Raw genomic sequence first — 25,885 nt, forward strand, 5'->3', positions numbered from 1 at the left:
AACAAGCGGAGCTGATCGTTGCACAACACCAGGGGAAGCATTCCCTAACGATCGACGGAACATCCTATCCGCTACCAATTCTACTGGAAGACGGTGCAACGGAAGTGCGGCTGCACGAGCTTCCACCGTATGTCACGGGAGCTGAAATAGAAGCAGCGATGTGTTGTTTCGGCAAGGTAGTTTCGATCACCGAGACGGAGTACGGTCCGGATAGTAAAGTGCCGGGGAAAAAAACCGGGATTATCGCGGTAAAGATCATCCTTAGATCACCGGCAATCCAAATCGGACCAACAATGACCATCGCAGACGAGCGCACCACTGTCACTTACAATGGGCAAAATCCATACTGCCGGTATTGCCTAATGCCCGAACATACTGGTATGGGATGCATGCAGAGCAAGCGCAGCCTCGCTAAGCAAGGCGCGTCATATGCCGGAGTGACAAAAGCAACAGCACCAGCATCAGCATCCAGAAACAATACACCATCGAAGGCTCCGGCAAAAACGCTAAAAGATGCGGCTGCTCCGCATGCTAGCAAAACCATAGCACCGAAGGCCTCGACAGCGACACCGAAGGCCCCGACGGTAGCACCGAAGGCTCCGACCGTGTCACCGAAGGCTCCGACTGTAGCACCGAAGGCTCCGACCGTAGCACCAACGGAACCGACCACAGCACCGAGGGCTCTGACGGTGGCTCCGACGGAAGCAAGCAGCGCACCGACAGCATCGACATCATCAGCACAGGGGAAGGAATACGAGTACACTACGGCACTTGTTGTACCTGTGTTCAAAATTCCTCGAGATCCCTCTCCCACACCTCCCACCACCAATCCTGACCCTGATACTAAAGGTAAGCGCAGAAACGTAGACGACACAGACAGTGACACGTCTAATGCATCGATCGAGGGAATAGTCAGGCGTAAACCTGGCCGACCACCGAAAAATGCAAAGACAATTACACTTACTAATACACACACTGATGGATAGAAAAATATTAGAGATGAATCGATACGAAAGTTTTTTGTTAGTTTCTATTAATCTAAACACCATCTCAAACACGACAAAAATAAATACGATGCGTTCATTTGTTCGATCAATTGACGCAGATGTTATTTTCTTACAAGAAGTGTATGATGGCAACATTTCGCTTCCTGGGTACAAAGTGCTCTCGAATGTGAATGTTGATAAACGTGGAACGGCGATAGCTTTACGGGAACACCTCAAATATTCTCACGTCGAGCGCAGTTTAGACTCTCGTATAATCTGCCTTCGTCTTGAGAATACTACTACACTCTGTAACGTTTATGCTCCTTCTGGAAGTCAGCGTTGGTCAGAGCGGGAGGAGTTTTTCAATCGTACCCTAGCGTACTACCTGCGAAATGCATGTCAGCATGTCGTTCTTGCAGGGGATTTTAACTGTGTGTTGAATCAAAAGGACGCAACGGGTGAGCGAAATATCAGCCTTGCTCTGAGAAACGCTGTAAACGGTATGGGGATGTGTGATAGTTGGGAGGCTCTCAAAGGTAACTTAGTGGAGTTTTCCCACATCGCACGCGGCTCGGGTTCTCGCATCGATCGATGCTACGTATCATCTACACTCAAGACACACTTACGCACGACTGACTTACACGTACTAGCCTTTTCTGATCATAAAGCTCTGACGGTTCGAGTTAGCCTTCCAGTAAACATTTGCTCAAGATCACGAAGCAATGGATACTGGCAGCTAAGGCCTCATATTCTAACACAGGAAAATATGCAGGAGTTCAGATGCAAGTGGAATGTATGGACAAGACAAAGAAGGAACTTCAGCTGCTGGATGGATTGGTGGATTCAATTCGCCAAACCAAAAATTAAATCGTTTTTCCGCTGGAAGACGAATCAAAAATACTCCTCGTTTCGCTTGCGTATGGACATGCTGCATAGAGTTTTAAAAAACTCTTACAATAATTACATAACAAACCCTGTGGAGCTTAGCAACATTAACAGAGTCAAGGGTAAAATCTTGTCTCTTCAAAGACGCTTCTCTGAAGAATACACACAAATTAACGAGACACGCGTTGCTGGCGAGAGTGTGTCTACGTTTCAACTTGAGGAACGCAGGCGAACTCGTACCGTAATTGACAAACTTTTGTCTGAAGATGGCAGAGTGATTGATCAAGAAGGAGACATCAGACAACACATTCACACATACTACACACAACTATACTCTGACGAAGATTTAGCTACGGACGACACGTTTACCAGCAGTCGAATCATTCCAGAGGATTGTGATACCAATAATAATTGCATGGGTGAGATCACACCTGATGACATAATGGATGCAATTAAAAAATCTGCGTCGCGAAAGTCTCCCGGTCCTGATGGTATCCCTAAGGAATTTTATTTTCGTGCATACGGAATAATCCATAGGGAATTACATCTCATTTTGAACGAGGCTCTTGAAGGTGGGTTTCCACGGGACTTTGTTGACGGTGTCATAGTTCTCGTGGGGAAAAGAGGAAGTACGGGCGCCGTTTCCTGTTTTCGGCCCATATCCCTGCTTAACACGGACTACAAGCTTCTGTCGAGAATTGTCAAACTACGCCTTGATTCTATAATCAGGAAGTGGGGGATAATATCGACAGCGCAAAAATGTAGCAACAAACCTTGCAACATTTTTCAAGCTGTGCTCTCTGTTAAGGAGCGGGTGGTTGATCTCAGGAATCAACGAAAGTGTGGTAAGCTCGTTTCCTTTGACCTTTCACAGGCTTTTGACAGGGTTAATAGAAGTTTTTTGTCGCAGACTATGTCTTCTCTGGGCTTCAATCCAGGACTAGTGCGACTTTTGCGAACAGTTGGTGAACGATCCTCCTCCCGTATCCTTGTGAATGGAAACCTTTCCCCATCCTTACCCATCCGACGTTCTGTCAGACAGGGCGATCCTTTATCCATGCACCTTTTTGTCCTTTACCTTAATCCGCTCATCACCAGATTAGAAAGCATTTGTTGCGATCAGGATGACCTGATCAACGCATATGCTGACGACATCTCGGTGGTGACAACCTCCCTTTCCAAACTCGAGGAAGTGAAAGCAGCTATCGAAGCGTTCGGCAGAACCGCTGGGGCGAAACTGAACGTGGAAAAAACTACGGGACTAGACATAGGACACATCACACCAACAGCCTCCCCAATACATGTACCGTGGCTGCGGGAAGTAGAGAGACTGCGCCTGCTCGGCATATTGTTCACCAACAACATACGGGAGGCCATGGGGCATAACTGGGAAAACGCTGTTCAACAGTTCCGGCATTTGATCAGGCTGCACCGTGTCCGTAACCTGAATTTGGCTCAGAAGGTGGTGCTCTTAAACACCTTCCTTCTGCCCAAACTTTGGTTCATTGCATCGGTGTGTAGTGCACGGTCAATGGACATAGATTTAATATCTAGGACGGTGCGGTCTTTCTTATGGGACGGGTCTGGGGGATTTCGAATCCCATTGACGCAATTGGCCCTCCCACGCAGACGAGGTGGTCTCAATCTCCACATTCCCGCGATAACTGCAACGGCGTTGCTGGTGAATCGGTACGTTGCTGAGCAGCGATACCTAAAAGTCGGGGCTCAGCACATTGCTTATGCTGGAAATCCCCCAAACCTAGGTTCCATTGCTACAACATATCCTTGCCTTCGGACGGTAATCCAGCAGATCGCATACCTTTCGGTACCTACCATCACGACCAAAAGTTTGCGGCAAATGATGATCGACAGACTTTCGGACCCCAAAGTGGCTTTGGAGTCACCTTCCACTGATTGGCGATGGATCTGGAAAAACGTCAGCAGCTTCAAACTATCATCACATCAACGGTCGATGCTGTACTTGCTGGTGCACAACAAGGTGCCTCACGGACTGCTACTCGATAGGATGAATCGTGCTTCCTCAACCTGCTCATTCTGCTCTCGGGAAGAGACTCTGGAGCACAGATTTGCCCTGTGTTCAAGGGTAGCTGGGGCTTGGAGCATACTAATGCAGGCTATAGAAGCCATCGTTCCCAACCACAACCTAAACTTCCCATCCCTCCTCTTGCCTATTTTAAGTCACATTAGTATACGTAAGAGGATTCCCATCCTACGTTTGTTTGCAAATTACATCATCCACATTGTTGGAAACAACAATGCTGTGATTGATGAAGAGATCCTTAAATGTTCTTTGTAAAACCTGTACGTCCTCCTTACGTGTATCCCAATTTCCAAATGTCATACTAGATTTTAAGTTGTTCTAAATAAACAATTTTTATAAAAAAAAAAAATCAAGCACAAATCTGCAATTTTTGGTATTTCGAGAACTATTGGAGCAGAATATGGTTAAAATTTAAGAACAAATGTCTGTTCGGAAGCCCTTTAAAATTGACTGCGATGTGGCTTTTTCGTTGCTTTCTTTTCTATTCTCTGGGAAATAAGGTTTCCAATCCTTATGTTTACGTTTTTTGTTATTGTTGCGCCTTGACAGCTAGGGCTACGTTCATCCAGCATATTGTGTGCGTATTTTCACTGGGTGAAGCGTTAGCGTTGCGTTTGAATTGTCGATGTATTAGTGTTAGGTCCGTTAGGCTAAGAACAAAATTGTCAACCATTGTCGTTAAAGGATTCGGAATATACTGACGCGTACGCCAAACGGTCACCTTTAAACCCTGAGCAATTTTCACTGAACTTTAACATAAAATATCACAACGTAGGGCCGATCACGAACACCTTATTACTGGTCGTATAGTCTTTTTATACCAAAAAACACCTCATTTTCACAAAATAACGCCACACGAAATGTGGCTTCTTTTTCTTTTTCGAAATTTTTATGCAAATGAATTTTAAACAAATTAGACGCCATCATCATTCAACAGAAGAAGGTCATACGCACGCACAAACGAAATTTGAACACTTTCAACACTGTTTATCACGCACAAATCCACAATATTTGGTATTTTGTGCATCATTTGAACAGATCCAGTTTAAAAATTTAGAATAAATGTCACTTAGCTGGGTAAGGGCTACGGGAGAGAAGAATTCTTCCAATTAAGTTCACCCTTTCGTCTTAGTCCGAGACAAATCACGGATTTCATTGTTTCTCTAAATAATACTGTCGTTACAAAGACAACTTGAAGAACGCTTGTTTTATTAATAATAATTAAAAATAAGAGTAGTTATTTCCAAAAAAGTTCCTACTGACCATCAGAGGCAATTTACACGAAATCACTAGGCAAATAGAGCAAAACTACGGGTTTCGAGTTACCAATATAGAATCAGTTTCACTATCTTAATGGGTCTAAGTTCAGGCCCAAAATCGTTTTGGATTCCTAGCGAATGCCAAGATGGTGAATTTGGTCACCCGTTTCCACTTACCTTCCGCTTAATCTTCATTTGAATGCTTAGAGCTGATACCCCAAATCAGCTACTGAATGGGTCATAGCATAAATTATGCATAATAAGTGGGAGCTTGGTGAAAAAGTTTAGGATCCACTGGTCTAGAGTGATATTGTTTGACATGTGTTCGTTTGACTCCGATAACAGGCATTTTTGTGTACAACAACATAATTGGGAGCTACTCGTTAAGAAAAACCCATCCTGAATTTGACAGTTATGCAATTGTGTTATCGGCGATTGTGTTATTAAATTGCACTGAGTGTGTCTAATAAACAGGGGGTTTCAAATCATTTTGCAATGTGTGCTGCATATTTTGTCGCTCACGATAAATATGTTGACACCGAATACGTTTTCCCAGGTTTAACAGGTTTGCCTATGTTTTTAGCACTGGTATACACATTTTTACACTTTTATTTACACAAAAACGGAAAGAGGTTGACTATAGCTTTACAATGATGTGTCATTTGACCCAGAACTCATTTTATTCTCTGAATAATAAACATTAGTCAAGTGCTATTTCGATTGATATTGCGATTGATGCGATGGATGATAGGGAACCCAACGTAATACATAAATTGGAGGTTGTTCGACGAAAGAAATCGCACGTTCGACGTAATCTGTCATACCACATATATATTTTTGACTGCACGATAAAATTTCATCCGATGAAGCACTGATACCAACCTTGGTAGTGAACTATTTTGTTTATCAAGGTTTGTTTATAAAAATAGTCTTTCTGGAAACTGGATCATACCAGACAGAGAAATATAAGGAAGTATGTGTAAGGTAGCTGTTTGTACATATGAATATCGTTGCTTGAAAGTGCACGATAAAGATACAGGCAAATAGTAAGCAAATACGATGACAATTTCAATGTTTAATGTTAAATTTGAATGATAGTAGAATAACAACATAAAGTAATAAATAGTCAATGTTAATTTATTTAACATTTTGCTTTGCATGTACGATTTTAAGAATTACCTATAGCTGCCGGCTAGAATTTGTACATAGAACTTTTATGAATATACAGGCATATATTTGCATTGTAACGATTAATATATTTTACTTTTTCCCCCTATCGTTGTAATGAAGGATTCATATTTTTATTATTTCTTAAGGTATTACTTGGTCTAAACTGTGTATGTATGGTCTTATAACAGCATCACTTTTTTCCATAGGTATAATATCAAAATCCGCGTGATCAAGAATGGCTTCTAGCCACATAGATTTTACAATACATGTGTACACGAAGGTTTTAGAATAAAAAGCTAAATATTTATTCATATAAAGGATGACACAAAAAATACTGTACAACAGATCGCCGTACTATCTGGATAAACTTTTAGCCAACATCAGCTGGATTAACCAGGGCAGATTAACTGGGTCTTTAAAATAGGTTTACTTACTAAAGTGGGTAAAATATTATTTATAATAATGTGGTATGTAACACATAAGACCTTTTATTGCCGTGTTTATTGTGTTTTAGATTATGTTAACTTCATTTAGCGAATGACTCAACCGTTTAAAATAAAATAAAAATTAATTTCCTCGTCGTTAAATGAATTACAAATCAGCATCGACAAGAACTACCAAAGACATTATTATTTTTACGACATTACGATACAAAAATTGTATTCCTAACTTATCAAAATCATAGGTGTACTGTGTCACAGCCTTTCCTATTTGTGAATAAAATAGATAAACTTAATAAGTACAATAACAAATATCGAGAACAATCAAAGCAGCAAATTGATGTATCAGTCGTATTTGAGCAACACCTGGAACCCCCGGTAAAGCACCAAGCATAATTGACGGGTTGCTGTACGTGGAAAAAGAAGAACTGTGAATATGACTCGGCAAATCAAGTGTATTTTCTAGCATAAAAGAACTAAAATCAGGAGACTATTGAAAACAATTAAATTAACAATTAGCTGAGTTGATAATATTCTGGAGCGAAATCATTCGCTAGATTGCTGAGAAAATTGAAATCAGACGAATTGGAATTGTCCATGCTAACCATAGCGGCTGCTTTTGATTGAGTTGTACTAGTGCTGCTACCTGGTGGACAGCCGTTGAACGAGCAATGCTCGCCTGTGGTAATATCGTGATGGTTTTCGATATGGGTTGTTGTCTTGGCTACAGTAGCGTTATTCACACCAGATACTCCGGTAGGGTTTGAATGCGTTTGCTGTTGATGAGGGAAAACTTGTAATTGCTGAATGCTGTGATGTTGAAAAGCGTGCTGGTGGTGGTGATTTTGCTGCGATTGGTGCTGTTGATGTTGATGTTGTTGTTCATAATATGCACTAGCTAGGTGGGACGATTGATGGAAGGCATAGGATTCACAGGATTCATTGCCTATTCCACCTGGTAGTGCAGCATCAATACCAGCGTACGGTGCATTGCCTTGATACTCCATGTTATTGTTAGAAGCTACAGTATTATGTTGAAAGGAACCCATGCTGTCGTAGTAGTGATTTTGTCCAACTAAACTCATCTTGGTATGTTCATAGTAGCCTGTCCCACCACCAAACTCGTGCTGTGGATCATAATCATTCGAATAGTAATGCTGTCCACTTGGAACATATTGGCCGGCGCCGTTATGGCCTGTATCGCAGCTGTTATAAAAAGGTTGATTCTGTGACTGGAACGTTGGATCATTTTGCATTTGTTGTTGGTGGTGCAACTTTTGGGAATTATCTTGTACTAAGGGCTTAGTGCTAAAACCCTTTAAACTCTGAGCGGGATTGTAATCTATTTTCTGTGCACCCTGGTAGCTATCATTGAGTATGTGTTGGGTATTGGTATAAATTGCTCCAGGGGGCACGACTGTTTTCTGATAATGCTGATATGATGGTTGATAGTGCAACCCACATTCCGTTTTACTAAAATATTCCTGTTGCTTATTATTGAAATAAATTCCTCCAGCAGAAGGTCCCGTAGTTGCAGGCGATCCTTCAATTTCATGGCCAATGACTGGTCCAGGTGGACATTTATGTTTTATGACTCCGTACGAATGATTGGGATGATTATAGTATAACTGAAGATTATTGTTGTTGTTACTGTTGTTATTGTTGCTATTTATATTGTTGGTCGGAGAAATGGCTGAAGAAGAAACTGGACTGTGCGGAATAGGTATTGCTGCTGATGGGGGACCAGATATCAGCCCATTATCTTTTGGGTAGCCAGAGTTATCGTAGCTTTTGAAAGAATTGCTATTACTAACTTTAGTTGAGCTAACCGATTCTTTCTTTATCGCCTGTCCGGTGAAGTGAAACGAAAAAAAGGAGATTCATCGTGTATTGTTCATCGGTATTGAATTTTCTCCATTTACAAATACTTACGTCAGATTTTTTCTTAACTTTGGCGTGTACATCATCCTCCTCATCGATGCTATCCGTGGAGGCTACACTTGAATCAGCACTGACTGCGTTGGTTCCGCCACTCGTGCTTCCACCACCACCAGTCGGAGTGCTTATATCGATGGTGGAATTCGGTGTCATAACTGGTAGAGTTTCAATTGGATGTTAAAGATAGATTCTCATCAATTTATGTGACTTGTTGTTCAATTTACCAGGTGACGACTTACCAGTGTTGGGAGTATTATTGTTCATGCCCCGTGAACTGGAGGTCGAATCTGGTATGTCGTCCGAGGGCAGCTCACATCCTTGACAAGATTTTTTTGAGTTGGAATCTGAAACAATACCAATGAGTTGCTTGTGTGCATGATACCAGCCACGATAATCTGTACTTCATGCTCACCCTTGAGATCGTCCTTTCCAGATTCGTCATCATCAGTTTTGGAAAGTGTTTGTCGTTTGTGCTTCATTCGCCGATTTTGAAACCACACTTTGACCTTTGTTGAGAAAAAAACACAAAATAAAAACATAATGATCCAAATGAATTAATCGGTACGAATAACCCCACAGATCACAATAGTTGTTACTAGTTTAATTATACGTATAGAAATTGTGAAAGGAAATGACTAAATAGTTCGTTAACGCTTTCAAAACCACAGGAATTCTAAAACAAAATATGTCAATACACTAGTATTGTACAAGCAAAGTAAAAAAATCACATGTATTTTTATATTTTTAAATATATAAATATATAAAATAAATAAAATGAATTTTATAAATAAATTTACCACATTTTACATATATGTATTTTGATAATCTGTCATTAAAAAAATCAATATAAGTTTAGCAACCCGTAACCCGATTTGTTTTTTTTTACATGAGCAGAGCAGCATGTAGCAGAGAATATTTCACTTGGACAAGAAAGGGTTTACCTTATGCTTATTGAAATAATAATGATTCAATGACCTAGGTACAGTTTTTACCTGTCTTTCTGTTAAATCAAGACTAGCTGCTATTTCAATTCTCCGTGGCCGACAAAGATATTTGTTGAAGTGAAACTCTTTCTCGAGCTCAAGTAGTTGCGTGTTGGTGTACGCTGTGCGTAATCGTCGTGGCAAGCCATTTTCTGCAACAAACTCAGCTGAAATGAAAGGCACATACAAAAGGAATGCATTGAAATATTTTTTAAATTATTTGCAAAGACGTAATATAAGCGTGGCGTGGCAAGCCGGTCTCATGGTAAAGCCGTCAACTTGTACGACTTAACAACATGCCCGTCATGGGTTCAAGCCCCAAATAGACCGTGCCGCCATACGTAGGACTGACTATCCTGCTGTGGGGGATAATCCAAAAGTCACTGAAAGCCAACCCCACAAGTGGTACTGGCAGGCCTTGACCGACAACGGTTGTTGAGCCAAAAAGAAGAAGAATATAAGCGTGGCTATGTATATGACATTAATTTATTCGCCGTAGAGACTGTTATATGTGTACATGCCAGCTGTAGTTGATGAATTAACTCGTGAAAAACAAACTTTGAAACAGATAGGAAAGCGATCGTTAAAGGAAAGTACATTTATCTATTACCTATTTTCACGCACAATAGACGTCACAACATAGGAGCCGAAAAGGGTATACAGACGCGGGTATACTTGTGATGGCTATGTTGGGGTTACGGAAGCTGCTATTGTCAAACGATGGAAAGCGATAATTTATGATTCAACGGTAATTGAAATTTTATTGTAGTTTGATTACCCTGGGGCAATACGTGCCCGTAAGGGAAATGAAAAAAAAAAAAATGTTGCAGCTATTGATGTTTATTGGTGGTCAGTAAAGCTGAATTGCCCATATCCGATGTCTCATTAAAGTAGATCTATTCATGAGCGCTCTTCAAATCGTGAGAGCTTTAACCAAAACCTGTTATGCCGCTATGGGAGAAGAACACCCAACTACTGGTGGTACGCCTCTTAAACCCGATCTTGAATATCTATTTCGGCTTTTGGAGTAAAATTAATACATTATCGACCTTTTTTTAAATGATATACACGGTATCAAGGAATGTGTAGGAAAGAGGTCAAGCAATGTAGAACGATTTGACAAGTAGCCAAAAGTTTGTTACAGCAGGTGGACATCTGAAAGCCCTTTTCGATTCAAATTCTAATTATGATTTCAATGATGAATTGGGCTGGTAAATGCAAGAAATTTATTAATTCTTTCATAAATTTTACAGAAAAAGTATGCCTTTAGTAAATCTATATGTTTGAGGGTTTGATGAGTTTTCCAGGGCTTTCTGGGGACTGTCAAAAGGTATCTAAAGGTAACTAATTTGGCTAATACTTTACATCGTTCCTACTAGTGATGAGAATAGTTCCAAAAATTGAGGAACGGAATGAACCTGTCAATCTGGAGAAAAAGAACGAACGCGGAACGCAGGTCAAAGATGACCTGCCATGGCTACGCTTATTTCAGTTGCTCACTTTGTATATGGATAACTTGAAAGTATTCATTCAATATTATGTAATATATTTTTGTGTTTATTTTTGTGCAGTAATCACACAGTTTCAATTAAAATAAAGCTGAATACTTGTATATTGAATGTGTAAAACTATTCTTCTACTAAAAGAAAAACGCTTAACTTAAGTAACCCGCTATACAGTTCCTTTTTTAATAAAAGGTTAAGGCATTTTGTTGTTTTTGTTTTTGTTTTTAACAAAATTGATCATTTTTCCCTTTTCATACTTCTATATAAAGAAGTAAATCAGAAATTTGTTGCAACGCATATTAAATATTGATGCAAATCAAAGTTCAAGCTGCTTTTTTAAAAATGGTATGGATTAAATTACACTACACTGATTGAATTGATATTTCTTAATAGAAGCAGATAGCACCGAATAACATCGGATTATATAAAAAAAGACTGTTAAGTTGTTTTCGTAGGATTGACATTATACTGTACGGTGGACTACCGGTATAGTGTCCGGTCGGAAACCCGGATCGAACCGGATCGAAAAGAGCGCTGAGAGAAACAGGTTTAAATTGAGCCTGGATGATTTGTTTACAGCAACCCGGCTCATCAATACAAAGAGAGTAGAATGTCGTGCGTTCTAGGCCGGATCGCAATAAGCACTGAGAGCAACCGGCCCAGCACGGATCACAAAGAACGCTGAGAGCAACCGGTTCAGATCGGATCGATAAGATCGTTGATAACAGCCGGTTCAGGTCGGATCGCAAAGAACGGTGGGAGCAACAGGTTCAGTTTGAACCTGCTTGGGTTAAAAGTAAGGATCGCGGTCCGGATGCTTGCAGGCTGGAACGGATCGCACCTGGCAGGTTCGGAACGCAACGCGCATTACTAGCTCCTACACAGTCCTTGCTACAAACTAAAAACGGAAAGGGCCCCAATAATGGTAAAGGAGCCTATGATGGCGCTATGTAACCCGAGGCGTTATAAAAATCTTTATGAACATCGTTACCACCGGCCAGTTTACGTCTATGTAGAAAAGCCAGAAGTTAGTCCTGATACCTAAGCTACGTAAGCCTCCGGGCCACCCGTCAGTCTTGAGGCTTTTGGAAGTCTTAGATACTTTGGCCAAAGTACAATAGATAGTGATTTTGGACCATCTGAAAAAATACACGGATGGACCCCACGGCCGGCCTGAACGTCAGTTTTGCTTCCGGAAGAAGCGGTACTGGCGGTACTGGAGAAAGATGAGGTGACATTTCGACAAAAGCGATGCGTAGCTCGATACTGTACGCTCATCACAATTGAAGAGAAGAATGCCTTAGGACAGCACTAGTTGGGATGCGATTGCGGCAGCGGCTGAACTTCCTTCAAAAAGTTCAAAAACTTCAAAAGAGTGAAGTAGCTCGTTAAACAGGAGGTGGACCTAATTGCTGATCCCAGATGTTGAAGCATGGCTAGGAAAAAAACATGGTGATGGGAACTTCTTTGTCACCGCGATTCTCTCTGGATGTGGTTATTTTAGAAGCTTTTTGCATAGGTTTCTACGTTGCTATTTTCCTCAGTGTCCAGTATGCAAGGATGGAGACGAGACCACGTCATGTTCCACTGTCTTCGATTTGCTGAAGCACGCCTGCATTTTAACGAGAGATGCGGGTTATAGGTCTGTTGTTCTAGTCTGATACAGATGATGCTGCCGTTTAACCAGTTCATGGGAAGCTGCGACAACCACAATGTGTCTGATCTTGACCGAGCTGTACCAGCAATGGAAAGACGAGTAGCGGCTCGGCGAAGTTTAACTTCGCCGTGAGTGTTACTGAGTGTAAACGTTGAGTGCGCGTAATAAAGAGTGACAACTAGTGCCTTGTATTCCGCGTCGTCATCGTAACCCGTTATGTGTTTATGATACCTGTCAATCTGTTCCGCAAACTTTGGTTCATCGTGAAGATATGAGGATGCAATGCTAATGCTTTCACTGGGTTTCACAGTCCAATAAACATCTGTTAACATGTTTAATACAATGGCCGATTTGTAAAACACAATGGTCTACGCCTTGTAAATACGTCAACCTGCTTTTTGTACACTGTCGACATGATTTAAATTGTCAACTTCGATTGAAAAAACGTCAAATGTGGCACGGTTTCTTTGAGCTACCGGTTTAGCAAAGATTGTAGAGAACGCTGAGTGTAGTCGGTTCATAACGGATCGAAAAGAATCCTGAGAGTAGCCAGTTCAGATCTCAGAGAACGACTAAAAATTCAAACCGTGAGGTGTATTTCATTACCCATTTCTACTGTAGTGTTTTAAAGAAAGGTGTTACGAAATAAACCGTACGTTTTGAAAGCAACATTTGGTTTTTTTTATTTTTAGTATATTTCAAAAACAAGTTTTTACTTATTTTTTATTTTTTTCTTTTCCTTCTTAATTTCTTAGCTTACTGGCTCACTTCGTTTAATTTTGTAACGTAAATTTAATAAAAAAATAAAACGCATCAAAAATTGGTAATTTTTGTTGTTTTGTTAAAGAGAAAGGATCTATCAAAAGGTATCCATTTTTAAGGGGTCGAATGTTAAAATCATTAATTCCCTCAAGAAGGGATTCTAACTATGGCCAATTTCATCAGCTGCGGTTTGTTTCTTTTTTACCCTTTAGTCGCAATTATACATATTGCGAATACGAATCGTAGCGCTACACAGGTACTGAATCACGCGATACGCAAACGGAATCAATGTCAGAAACAGAATATGCTCGGAATCTGTTCCAGCACTGGTATGAGTTCAGTTAAAGTACTAAAATGGGTTTTAGGACTAGTATAAGATAAGTTTCAGCGTCGGTATGGTGCTAGAATCAATTCCAAAACCGAGATAGAACCAGAATGAGTTGCAAGGCCGATATGGTGTCACCAGAGACGGATTTATCCATCCCGGGCCCAAAGCGATTTACATAATTTGAATATATTTAGGTTGTCGATCATCCGTGTTGTCTGTAATGATTTTTCAAAACTATGAAATAAAAAAAAAACAAAACTATAATCATACATTATTCATTGTTTGGTGTAAGAAAATTTTCCTTAAAAGACTTGCATGCATTCATTCATCTTTCTAAGCAAAGAGTCGTTTATATGGAGATGAATCAAACAAAGAAAAGATAAACTGTCAAAAACAATTAATTTGTTGTCCATCATGTGAGAGGTGTAAGCCACTGCTCATAGTTTGTATGATTTCCTGTAGATACAAAAAGAAAAGCCGGAATTCCAAGTATCCCACAATGATTATTCTGTACTTGTGCATTTGTAAACTTGTACTTGCCATCGAGACCATTGACGTAGTTCTTATAAAATAAATTGAAAGTATGCCCAGTTTGTCCAGGTCTTTCAAACTTATCTTCAAAGTTTGATACACCTTTTGATTACTATAGACGTTATCAACAAATTCCACACACTTACTTGTAAGAATGTAACTTACTTTGAATTAGATATAATTTTCTGTTCGTATGTGCAAAACTAATCACCTTAAAAGCGAAAATTTCAAGGTTTAGGTAGAGCCCCCTATTAGGCTGGAGCCCCTCGCGGCCGCTCAGTCCACTTATAGGAAAATCCGCCTTTGGGTGTCAGAAACAGTTCCAGCGCCTGTGTAGGTTTAAAACCATCTCTAACACCTGGAATCAGATTCAGTATCAGCTGGAGTTTTGTAAAAGATCCTGGAACTAGTTTGTCTTGATGTATCTCTTGGATTTAAGAGGCTGCATTGTCTTGAAAACTCCGTTGCGCGCATCGTAAAGTTATTAGATACGTATAGCCTATTAACCGGGTCAAATCTTAAATCAAATGTTTTATCTTCTTCTCCTGTATAAAAATTCTAATAACGACTAACGGTGTGTTACTTGCAGGACTTCTTGCACCGATTCGCTTGAAAAGCATCGACTGTTGCAGCAAATTATGAAACAGTAGAGCAAATCTTATAACCAAACTACTTTGATTGATTAAACATATTCTTGCACGCGTGATTTCACTTGCACATTTTCTTCCGCGCTCTTCTTGTCTATTGCCTTCTTTTTTTACTTCGCAGGTACGTTCTTGCGTAATCTGTATTTTGTTTGTCACTCTATATCTCATTTATTCGTCTCTTTGTATTTTTGAATATTTACTCGGTTTTTTTAGCAGTGCAATGAAAATATTAGGTTTTTTGTCTAATTGTTAGAGTGACAGTAATGATCTATGAAGAGCACAAAAACTATCCTTATTATAAATCCGGTTATGTTCCAATTTTTTTTATTAAGGATTGAAACATAATAGAAAAATTTATCAGTAGTTTTCGGTAGTAATTTCAATGTGTATTACCAGTAAGTCCAATTTCATCGCATCTCATGAAGTACAGACATGGGCCTTGGTTGTCAGTGTTGAGCTTCTGGTTCTGGTCACTAGTGATTTCCATATTTCATATGAAGTTTACTGCATTAAATCATTAGGGAAATGATTTGATGACTTTTTGGTCAGTATTATGAGAAAACCTGTGAATCGGTTGGCATATCGGAATAGAGATAAATCGGTATTTCTGGTCATCGAGTTAGTCACTAAAGGTGGAACATGCATCTGCCAGAGTAGGCAATTTAAACGGAATAAAGAAAGCAAAATGTTTCAGATTTTAAAGGGAGAGTATGGGGGTACATGAAAGTAGATATGTTTCATAAAACCTTGTACCAGTAACAAGAACTGGAAATAAACCAAAAAGTGTAACCGGAATTACGAACCACAGAAACGATCATACCTGGCCAACAAAATGGTCAGGAAAATGGAAATAAGGATACGTTTTTGATAGAATCTGAGTTCAAGATAACAGGTTATCTCATGATATGAATAAAACTGTACAAATATTTGGTACTAAAATACTAAATAGATACATAACCGGACCAGGCACTGTGTAACCTATTGTAGAGGACTTGGAATTAATAAACAGGAACACTTAAACAATATGAGTAAATTCTGTTTACGAAAATCAAACATAAAAAGGTTTGGTTTTTCATATGCCTTTACACGTCTGGCAATTCTGATTTTTTTCTCAGCAGGGCATGAGATATTTGTGAATTTTTCAAAACCCAGGGTTTCCATCAAAGTGTATGAAGACCAGGTGGTCTCATCCCATACAAATTGACAACTAATTTCGGAAACAAAAAAAGCTCATTTGGCAGAATGGGTGAAATGAATTTCCATAGGAACGCAGATTTCAGTGCAAATAACGAAGATTCCAAGATTGGGGCCCTTTCCGTTTTAAGTTCGAAGGCTAACATTTCAGCCTGTCAGCTGTTTGCATTGTATGGTAGTTTTCGAGCAGCTATCTTACTTACTTACTTATCAGGCGCTACAACCGCTTTGCGGTCTTGGCCTGCCTCAGGAGTGTCCGAAACCGCTCACGGTCTCGCGCCTTCGTCTGCCAGTCCGTTATCCCGGCCTTAATGGCGGACGCCTCCACGTCATCTTGCCACCTCAATTTGGGCCTACCACGCCTCCTCTGTCCTTGTGGACGGCCTAAAAAGACTTTACGGGCTGGGTCGTCCGTTTCCATGCGTACAACATGGCCAGCCCACCGGAGCCTGGCGAGCTTAATACGCTGTACGACAGTGAGGTCGCCGTACATCTCGTATAGCTCGTCATTATATCGGCTCCTCCATTGTCCTTCCACACATACGGGGCCAAGTATCCTTCTGAGCATCTTCCTCTCGAACGCGGCTAAGAGGGCTTCGTCAGATTTGGACAGTGTCCATGTCTCAGAACCGTATGTGAGTACTGGTACTATATAGGTACTATATAGTCCCAGCTTCGTCCGTCGCGACAGGTTATTTGAGGTGAACTGCTTTTTCAGGCTGTAGAATGACCGGTAGGCAGCCAGCATCATTGCGCGCAACTCAGCTTCCATGCTATTGTCGTTGCTGACCTTTGACCCCAGATAGGTGAATTCTGGGACGACTTCAAAAGTGCGTTCACCTATCTGTACATCACGCCTACGTAGATTCGGATTATTTATTGGTAGGTCCGCTGATGTTAAGCAGCTATCTAATTGAGTATAATATACAGGTAGGCTTATCCCAAGGTGTATGAATTTAGAAGGCTGATTTTTATCGCTTCTGATTCTGAATGAAGATTTTAAGAGTGTTTTGAGTATTCATCAAGCCTCCAGAAAGCTTGTTTGAGAAAAAGTTTTCACCCGTTCTGCCAGAATAATCTAGACTGAAAATTGCATACTATTTTTATGAGTGGTTTTGTATGGATTGTTTACATGATTTCAGCCTCCAACTGTCAAACTCCATACAAAAAACTAACTAGAATCGTGAAGGCCCCCATTGTTTGTGTATTCGGCAAGTCGCTAGAAAGCTTGTTTGGGGAAAAGTTTTCACCCATTCAAAAGTGACGTTCAAATTTTGTCATAAAAAGCAGTCTTTGAGACCACCTGGTACAACTTTGGTTCAACTTAATAGCATGCCAACTAAAAAGCGAATTCTGACTGTAGTTTTACAAAAAGGTTATCATTTTCGATCGTCTCACTATAGAGCGTTACTTTTTCACTCTATAGTGAGACGATTTTGGTTCGTGAGTTGTTGTTATGTTTGGATAACTTGGATTATTTTTGTATCTTTGGTCCTGTTGGTATTCTTGCACTCTCAGTCACGTAGTCATGCCATAGCGATTCATCCATGTAACCAACGGACGAAAACGAAAACCTTGTAATGCGTGCTAGAAAAGCAGTGATTTTCAAACTGATAAAGACAATAGAAATTATGAATTAGTATTTAGTGGCAGCATGTGGATTGACGTGATAATGTAAAGATTGTGGATTTAGATAAGCTTGAATATAAGAATGAAAAAGAGGAAGCGTGCCGATCAACATGTGTTTACTGTGGACCCAAACCGCAAATGAACTGCATATAAAAATTTAGAATAAAACCGCAACAGAGCCAAAAGTGAAATATTTTGAGAAATACGAGGAAACGAACAGGATAGAATATATGTCCGTTTTGGCTTTCTACCCGGTTAAGGATACTGGATCATACCTGGTAATGTATACAGTTTTCTGTGCATACTTGAGCTAGTATATTCGGATTTCTGTTGCGAGCCCTGTATTCAGGACATTTCAACTAGTTGTCTCAAATGCACGTTTTACATTCAAGAAGGGCAACAGCGGTCACACGGGCCAAAATTTTAATTAAAATAGTAGCACCGGCCGCAATTTAGTTTTTATATGATATTAAATTTTACAAGAATAGGACAATAGAAAATAATGACAAATTGCAAAACATTTTTACAAAAATAGAATATAATGAATCGGATAAAAATGGCAACTACTGACAATGACCAACTAGGTGTATTTATTCATTACAGTTCCATTACATCCATTACAGAAAATGTTATGTTGATATTGGTGTTATTTTGATCATTCAAATTTTTGGGCTGATATTGATTATGAACAGGAACAACCTATCAAAAGTAACACGCGTTTGTGCTGACATCTGATCACAGTTCACCTGGTTCTCAATCTGAACCCTTTCCAAAACAATATGCCAAAAGGTACCTGAGATTGCGTTTGGAATTTCTGTTGATAGAGTGATTTTGTTTAATTATCGAAATATTACTTTTTACAGAAATTGAATATTTGGGAACCAAATACCCTGTGTGATGTCTTAAAAAAATAAATAATAAAAATGGTCCGAAACCACCTACAGTCAGTCCAAAAAGTATTCGTCTAGCTGAATATTTTGCAGAAAAAGGCGAATTATGGTCGCAATAGGCATGGAGTGTTAAAAGTAATGAGGTGTGATAAAGGGACTATCTATACACAAGTACTGCTAAACATAAGCATTAAAATAGTGTGTTATTGCACTAAAATATTTAAAACACTAAAAAAGGCGTCTGAATGTCGCGCAAAAAGTATTCGTCTATCAGGTTTTTGGCGTAATATGCGTTAGACAACAAAGGTGATGGAATAAAAAAATTTCCTGAAAAATGTCTTATTGCATTTATGACTATTATTGACAACTTGACCAACGCCATAACTCATTTGAACCTCAAAAAGGGCATATTTTGACCCACTCATCCTACAAGACTTGTTCCAATTATTCTCTGGTAGAAAGATTGCATTTCCTGGTTACGTGGGCAAGTTCCATTGACAAATTGGCAACTTATATCATATTTAGAGTCTACTAAATCATTTTCATTAGTTTGGTTTCAGCTGGTTTAGTGTTTTGGGCAAATGACTATGCTCTGTATGTTCTCCAGCTCGATTGATCTTGAAACATGTGGTAGTTCTTAAGTAAAATTTCTCAGAACTGGGACTCAAAGTAGTTAAAAACTGCAAGAATACGTCTTTTCCCATAAATTTGAATCATTTTTCTGGTTCACCTTTCCTTACTGAGCCCTAGTATCATGACACCATGGAGCCACCGTTACACGAAATTTTGATGCTGTATTTTAGTAGACTGGCTTCGCTACAATAGACGGTGGCCGTATGACCTTGGCGATTTAAACATGTTATAATATGTTAGTAGAGCCTAATTTGAAATAAATTCTTGAATTATTTGATGCATCTTAACAGATTTAGCCACTTTCTGTGTTTGGTATTATTCAAACAAAACAAGTTTGTAACAACTCACTCATTCAAGCTATTACATGACCAGCTACGATGAAATCCAGCATGACCCATCAACCAAATGTAACCCGTCTCTTTTCCTTATCTTATTGGCCATCATAAAATTCACGGATTCCTTGGTAATATTTGATTTTTTGGACATTAATCCGCTTCTTTCGTTAGATTAACCGTCAAGGATGGCTGCTCACATGGCAGTTTGTCACACAATTAGTGTCAGAAAAATTGCCAAACTCTGATCAAATCAAGGAATGAGGCCTCCCACACATTTTGTAACCTTCAAAAATGGGTAGGATAGGTTACACATAAGTTAAAGATATGATTTTCGCTATCATGCTCCAATCATTTAACTCCCCCGCCTTTAGTGCCTGTCTGACCGCCTGAAGTGCAATTGAAACAACAGAAATGCATTAATTTAGAAAGAAGTCACCAGCAGATTGATAACAATACATTTAATTCACGCCTACATAGTGTTTGTCCAGCGTAAATAATTAAAAAGCTAGATGGACGAATACTTTTTGCGCGCCCGTCAAACGACTTTTTTTTAGTTTTTTATGTATTTTTGTTGCTATTGCAATATTAAAATGCTTGTTTTTAGCAAAACGTGTGTATTACCGGTTCCTTTATCAAACCTCATCATTACTTTTATCGCCCCGTATGTATTGCGGCCATTATTTGCCTTTTTCTTCAAAATATCCAGCTAGACGAATACTTTTTGGACTGACTGTACAGGATGTGTCAGTCGATTCAGACATTGGAGACCTTCACGATTCTATTCAGTTTCTTGTATGGAGTTTGACAGTTGGAAGCTGAAACCATGTAAACACTCTATATAAAACCACTCATAAAACTAGTATACAATTTTCAGTCTAGATTATTCTAGCCTCAAAGCTAGAATTGAATTCGCGTACCTGCTCGAAAATTCAAAACAATGTGGTGTTTATATTTATCCCAAGGTGCATTAAAGAGATCTGGTGATGGAATGCAGAATCAAAGTGTATGTAGTGCAGGTCTTATAGCATGTTTTTTGTAACCAAATTTGAATATCACTTTTTGAGAGGATGGATGAAAACTTTTGTTTAAACAAGCTTTCTGGAGGCTTGACGTATACTCAAAACACTCTTAAAATTTTTTATTCCGAAACAGAGGCGATAAATATCTGCCTTCTAAATTCATACACCTTGGGATAAACACACCTTTATACTTTACTCACTTAGATAGCTGCTCGAAAACTGCTATGCAATGCAAACAGCTGACAAGCTGAAATTTTAGCCTACCAACTTAAAACGGAAAGGGCCTCATTTACAGTTTTGTATGGAATTGAAGGTAAAATACCATTTTGTTCTTTAAGAAACAAAAAGAAAAACTTGAGCTTTTCGATAACAAATACCTCTATTTAAAAAAAAAAAAACCCCTGGTATCCATACAATTGACAGCGATTGCGAGGGTTCGCACGCCATACAAGTTCACAGTCCCAGAGCCCTTCCATTAAAGAGCTTGCGAGCCTAGGCAATTTTTTCGCCCCTAGTTTTAGCAGTTATAATTAAAGCACTTCGAGACCAGGTTAAACAGTGCGATTTTTAGCATACAAAACACCTGAGTTTTGACATTTTATTATGAAAAAATCCACAAACTATGAAATAGCGGTCTTTTCGACTAAAAACACCGAAAGAAATGAATTTATGAATAAAAAATAATATTATTTAAAATACTTAAGATTTCGAGCAGATGATACCACTTGCAACCCTCGCAATGTTTGACGGGATTTCATTTTACAAAAATCCTCAAAATTAGAAATAGTGATCGTTTTGACGAAAAACACCGCAAAAAAATATTAATAAAAAATGAAGATTATTTCAAATACCTTAAGGCCGGGCTACATTGATCGTACTCGCAAGTGTAATTTCGATTTTCACTAGCGCACCTGGCGGCGGCTGACCGAAGCATTTTGCCAAACAATTTGGAACCGCTCCAGAAAATAGGTTATTTTTCCATGTTTTTTACCTTAACTGGACTGGAAAAGCTTTGTAATTGATAGGTGAATATGTTGTGCAAGTATTTCAGCCGTTTTCGCATCAAAAAACGGTGAAAAAACAACTTAAATTTGAATTCCGGCACGACCATACCCTTGATGACCAAAAAAAGCTTCCACCAGCCGCCGCCAGATGCGCTAGTGAATATCGAAATTACACTCAGGAGTACGATCAATGTAGCCCGGCCTTTAAGATTTCACGCAGATTATACTAGTCACAAACCTTGCACTGTTTAACGGGTTGGCGGAACTACACAATGTGTAGTCCCTCGCAATGTGTAGTATTCTGGTAAAATAAATGAATAGTAATTATATTTGATGGCATTTTAAATATCTGTCTCAGCAATCCTTCCCGCAATCCTCGAAATGCGGTAAAGTGATCCCGATTCTCAAGCTCGGTGAGGATCCCACACAACCATCCAGATATCATCCGATCAGTCTGCTGAACTCTTCAGGTAACATGTTTAAAATTATGATCTTATGGAGACTGCGTGCTATTGTCAAAGAGTCTCAAATTTCAAATCTCAAATAGTCATTAACAACTCACCAAATAATTTACCAAAAAACGCTATATTAGAGAACGAACGGATCTAAATATCCACTGCAATTGTGATGTTAGATGTAGAAAAGGTGTTCGACAACGTGTGGCATGATGAGCTCGTTCACAAACTCCTTCAGTACCAAGTTCAATTATACCTGATGACCAAGAACTATTTTCATCAGGGAACCTTTCAGATTGTCCTTAAGCCTCATATGTATGAGGTGCAATGTGTTCCACCTGGCTACTACAAGGCAGTATTCTGCCCCCGAATTCCTCGCTTCTATCAGAGTGCTATCAGAGTATAATATCGCTTCTATATTCTATATCAGAGTTTCTTTTTTGCAGGACTCTTTTTGATGTAGATAGTAGCTTATCATTTATTTTTCGTTAGGTTAATCTAGATTATGTTGCCAAACGGCAAAAATCTTCCAATATTTACACTTACACACACAACAAAATCACAATATTTACAGAAAAATTAAGCTGCCTAGCAAATTACGACGCTAAATCTTGCAATCTCATATTTTATGCTTCTATAAAATATTTTTAAAAAATTCAATGAAATTGTCAGTAGATCAATCATAATCATCCGGGTTGTATCAATTTGACAGTTAAGAGTTTTCGCTATTTGCGAAAATTCCAGTGGAGATACATAGAACAGTGAGTATATGAATTATGCAGAATACTAATTCTTTTTTATTTTTCTTCAAATTTTAAAACAATTTTACACGGCTTATTATGAAAATGCAAATTTAGGGCCGTACCATAATGGTAAAGACATCTCAAATAATTATTTTACTAGCTAATGCAGGTATGTCAAACTCGATAATGAATGCGGCCCGCGAGAATATTTTGAGAAGTGCTGAAAGCACTGCAAACCAAAAATCTGTTATTACTATTAGTCTAGGTGTATTAAATTTTTCAGAGAAGAACAATAATTGCGTCGCTATATTTTGCTAAATTAACATTATTGTTCCCATAATATCTAACAAACTTATTCTACACGTACGTACAGAACAACTGAGACCCTTAAGAAACATCGAATCGAATGCAAACTCATTCGTTTTAAATTTCGATTAAATTCTGAATATTCGCATAATTTTGTGCAGACTCGATTGCACATTCTTTATGGAAAACCCGAACTTAATGGAAAACGTTGCGTCAACTGTCTAGAAACGAAATAGGAATGAAAATAACAAGATACGCACACTTGGAAACTTTGCAACAATTAGTGATGGATTGTCAAATCAACAGTTTCGCTCGTTGCCGTCTGAAGCCTATAGAGCCGTCTAGAGTCATTCGTAACCGTTGGAGTCATCGGTTGTCGCACGGAGCGGCTAGTCTGCAGTAAGAAATGGTTCCGATCAGTCCTACCGACCTTAATTCCTCCTGCCTACTAAGGCCTACTGCCGAGTAAAGGCTTCAGTCGGCTCCGAATTGCTCCGAACGGATCTGCACGGCTCCGACCTTAGTATGTTACATCGTTGATATTCGATTGGAGCCACTTCTGTTTTTTTCATAATCATCCCACCATAAAAATCTGTTAATATCCAATATGTACGACTTATCGAAAGCGTGTGTAGCCAAGTTGAATTTATTTGCATCTCACGTTCTACGTTCTACGTTCTATGCTTAAGATAAAAGGATTTAGATTAAGGATTAAAATAAACGAAATGCCGAGGTCCTGCAATACATAGCTAATTAATAGGTTAGCTCACACAGTCCATACCTCACTTCGCGAATCATCTCCTTTCAAGTGTCAAAAAAATAGATTTGCCGACCTTTATGGGATCACACACCACGAACCTTCATCGAATAAAACTATCGTAATTTAACAAAATTATTCATAAACAACGGGTTTTTGTTATAAGAAATGAATATACCACCAGATTATTTGGGACTTGAAAATTAGCAAAAACTAATGTTTAAACACGATTTATTACAATTTTTCTCTTGAGCTGTCAAAAAATTGCAGGCAAATATTTGTGTTATATATCCAGCGATGGATAGCCCGGATTGCTTATAAAAAAACTCGCAACAGGCAGCTAGATTTCCCCTACCTCAGTGAAAAAGTGGGGTTGAGCGATATTTTCTAACAGAACTGCCGTGTGAGAACGCGACAAATGAAAAATATCCTATTTCAATAATAAGGATAAAAGAGATTGCATGTGACTTTAAAAGTATATTAAACATTTAAAAAAAGAGCACAATAAAAAACTAACATCGCAAATTTTTAAATAAGAAACGATTCCATATTTGAAGCGAGGAGTACAAAAAGTCAATTTGTTTAACAATAATGATTTTACAATATTTTATATAAATATTGAGGTATATTTTTTATTCTCAACTTTGCGGCGAATCACTAAAAATCTGTACTTGTGGCCCTCTGATGGAATGAGTTTGACATAGCTGAGCTAATGCATTAAAAATCGTTTAAAAATATAAATGACTAGTTTTATTTGATAATGATCTATATTATTATAAATGATAATTTTTAAAAAGTGTATTGATGGGAGAAAAAAAACTATCACGATAGGATTACATTCCTCAACTAGGTATGTAACAGTAGAAAATACTTCGATTCTGCAAAAAATGTGGTTGAGATTTATGTGTCGCGCTTGTTGAATCGGATCAGTGTTGAACGAATATTCATTTAATTAATGAAGACTAATGGCAATTTAAAATTAATTTTTAACATCTTTTATATACTTATATTTTCAAACAAGCCAGTCTAGCCGGTCTCATGGTACAGTCGTCAACGCGTGCGACTTAACAACATGCCCGTTATGGGTTCAAGCCTCAAATATACCGGGTCGTCATACGTAGGATTGACTATCCTGCTATGGGGGGCGCATTTTGAAAATCGTTAAAAAAGTGTTTCTTTGAAACTTTCGTAAAATATGCTATATGTATTTTTGAAAGATTTTAAAATTTATTCGTCAGTACAAAAACATATTTTTTGAAGTATCTGTATAGTTACAGTACGACCCTAAATTCATTTTTTTTAATAAGTCATGTTTTATAAGAGCTCGATTCAATCCGAAACATATTAATTTCTCCCGAACTTTTCCGGTCGTATAGCCTCACAGTCGTATAAAAGCTATTCCGTTGAAACATTTAAAAATGGATTTAAAACGCCGAGAAAACAACAATCAGTAACCTCACAACCTTTACTTGTCTTTATTATTGGTCAGATTAAGAGTTCTCCGTCATACTGAAGCAAATAAATATTTTGGTCATGTTCATTTTGTATCAAAACAAAAAAATCAAACTGAAATATAGATAGTTGAAGCCAAATAATACCAAAGTAAACAAGTAACAAAAATCGATGATTTTGTGTGATAATTGTGGAAATGGTCGGTACGATGATGAGATGAAATATTTTGTTAAGTCCACAATTGCTCAGGAGAATAGCAAGTATTTATAGTCTTTATTTGGATGTAGAGACGTAGGTGTTACTGCGCGCGGTTGT

At 38.7% G+C, this 25,885-nt stretch overlaps 1 protein-coding gene across 1 annotated transcript in view; it reads right to left on the reverse strand.

The window, feature by feature from the left end:
* Positions 1–6,308: 6,308 nt before the first annotated feature.
* The window catches only part of LOC5667717 (homeotic protein proboscipedia), a 35,827-nt gene continuing 16,250 nt past the window's right edge, over positions 6,309–25,885 (reverse strand). Inside the window, exons 3-7 of the mRNA XM_061644986.1 lie at positions 9,733–9,890; positions 9,153–9,246; positions 8,980–9,084; positions 8,735–8,895; positions 6,309–8,649 (exon numbers count right to left, since the gene is read on the reverse strand). Coding sequence (XP_061500970.1) covers positions 7,318–8,649; positions 8,735–8,895; positions 8,980–9,084; positions 9,153–9,246; positions 9,733–9,890 — 1,850 coding nt within the window. The 3' untranslated portion in view covers positions 6,309–7,317. The remainder of the gene's footprint in view (positions 8,650–8,734; positions 8,896–8,979; positions 9,085–9,152; positions 9,247–9,732; positions 9,891–25,885) is intronic.

Source organism: Anopheles gambiae, chromosome 2 (genome assembly GCF_943734735.2).
Source record: "Anopheles gambiae chromosome 2, idAnoGambNW_F1_1, whole genome shotgun sequence".
NCBI lineage: Eukaryota > Metazoa > Arthropoda > Insecta > Diptera > Culicidae > Anopheles > Anopheles gambiae.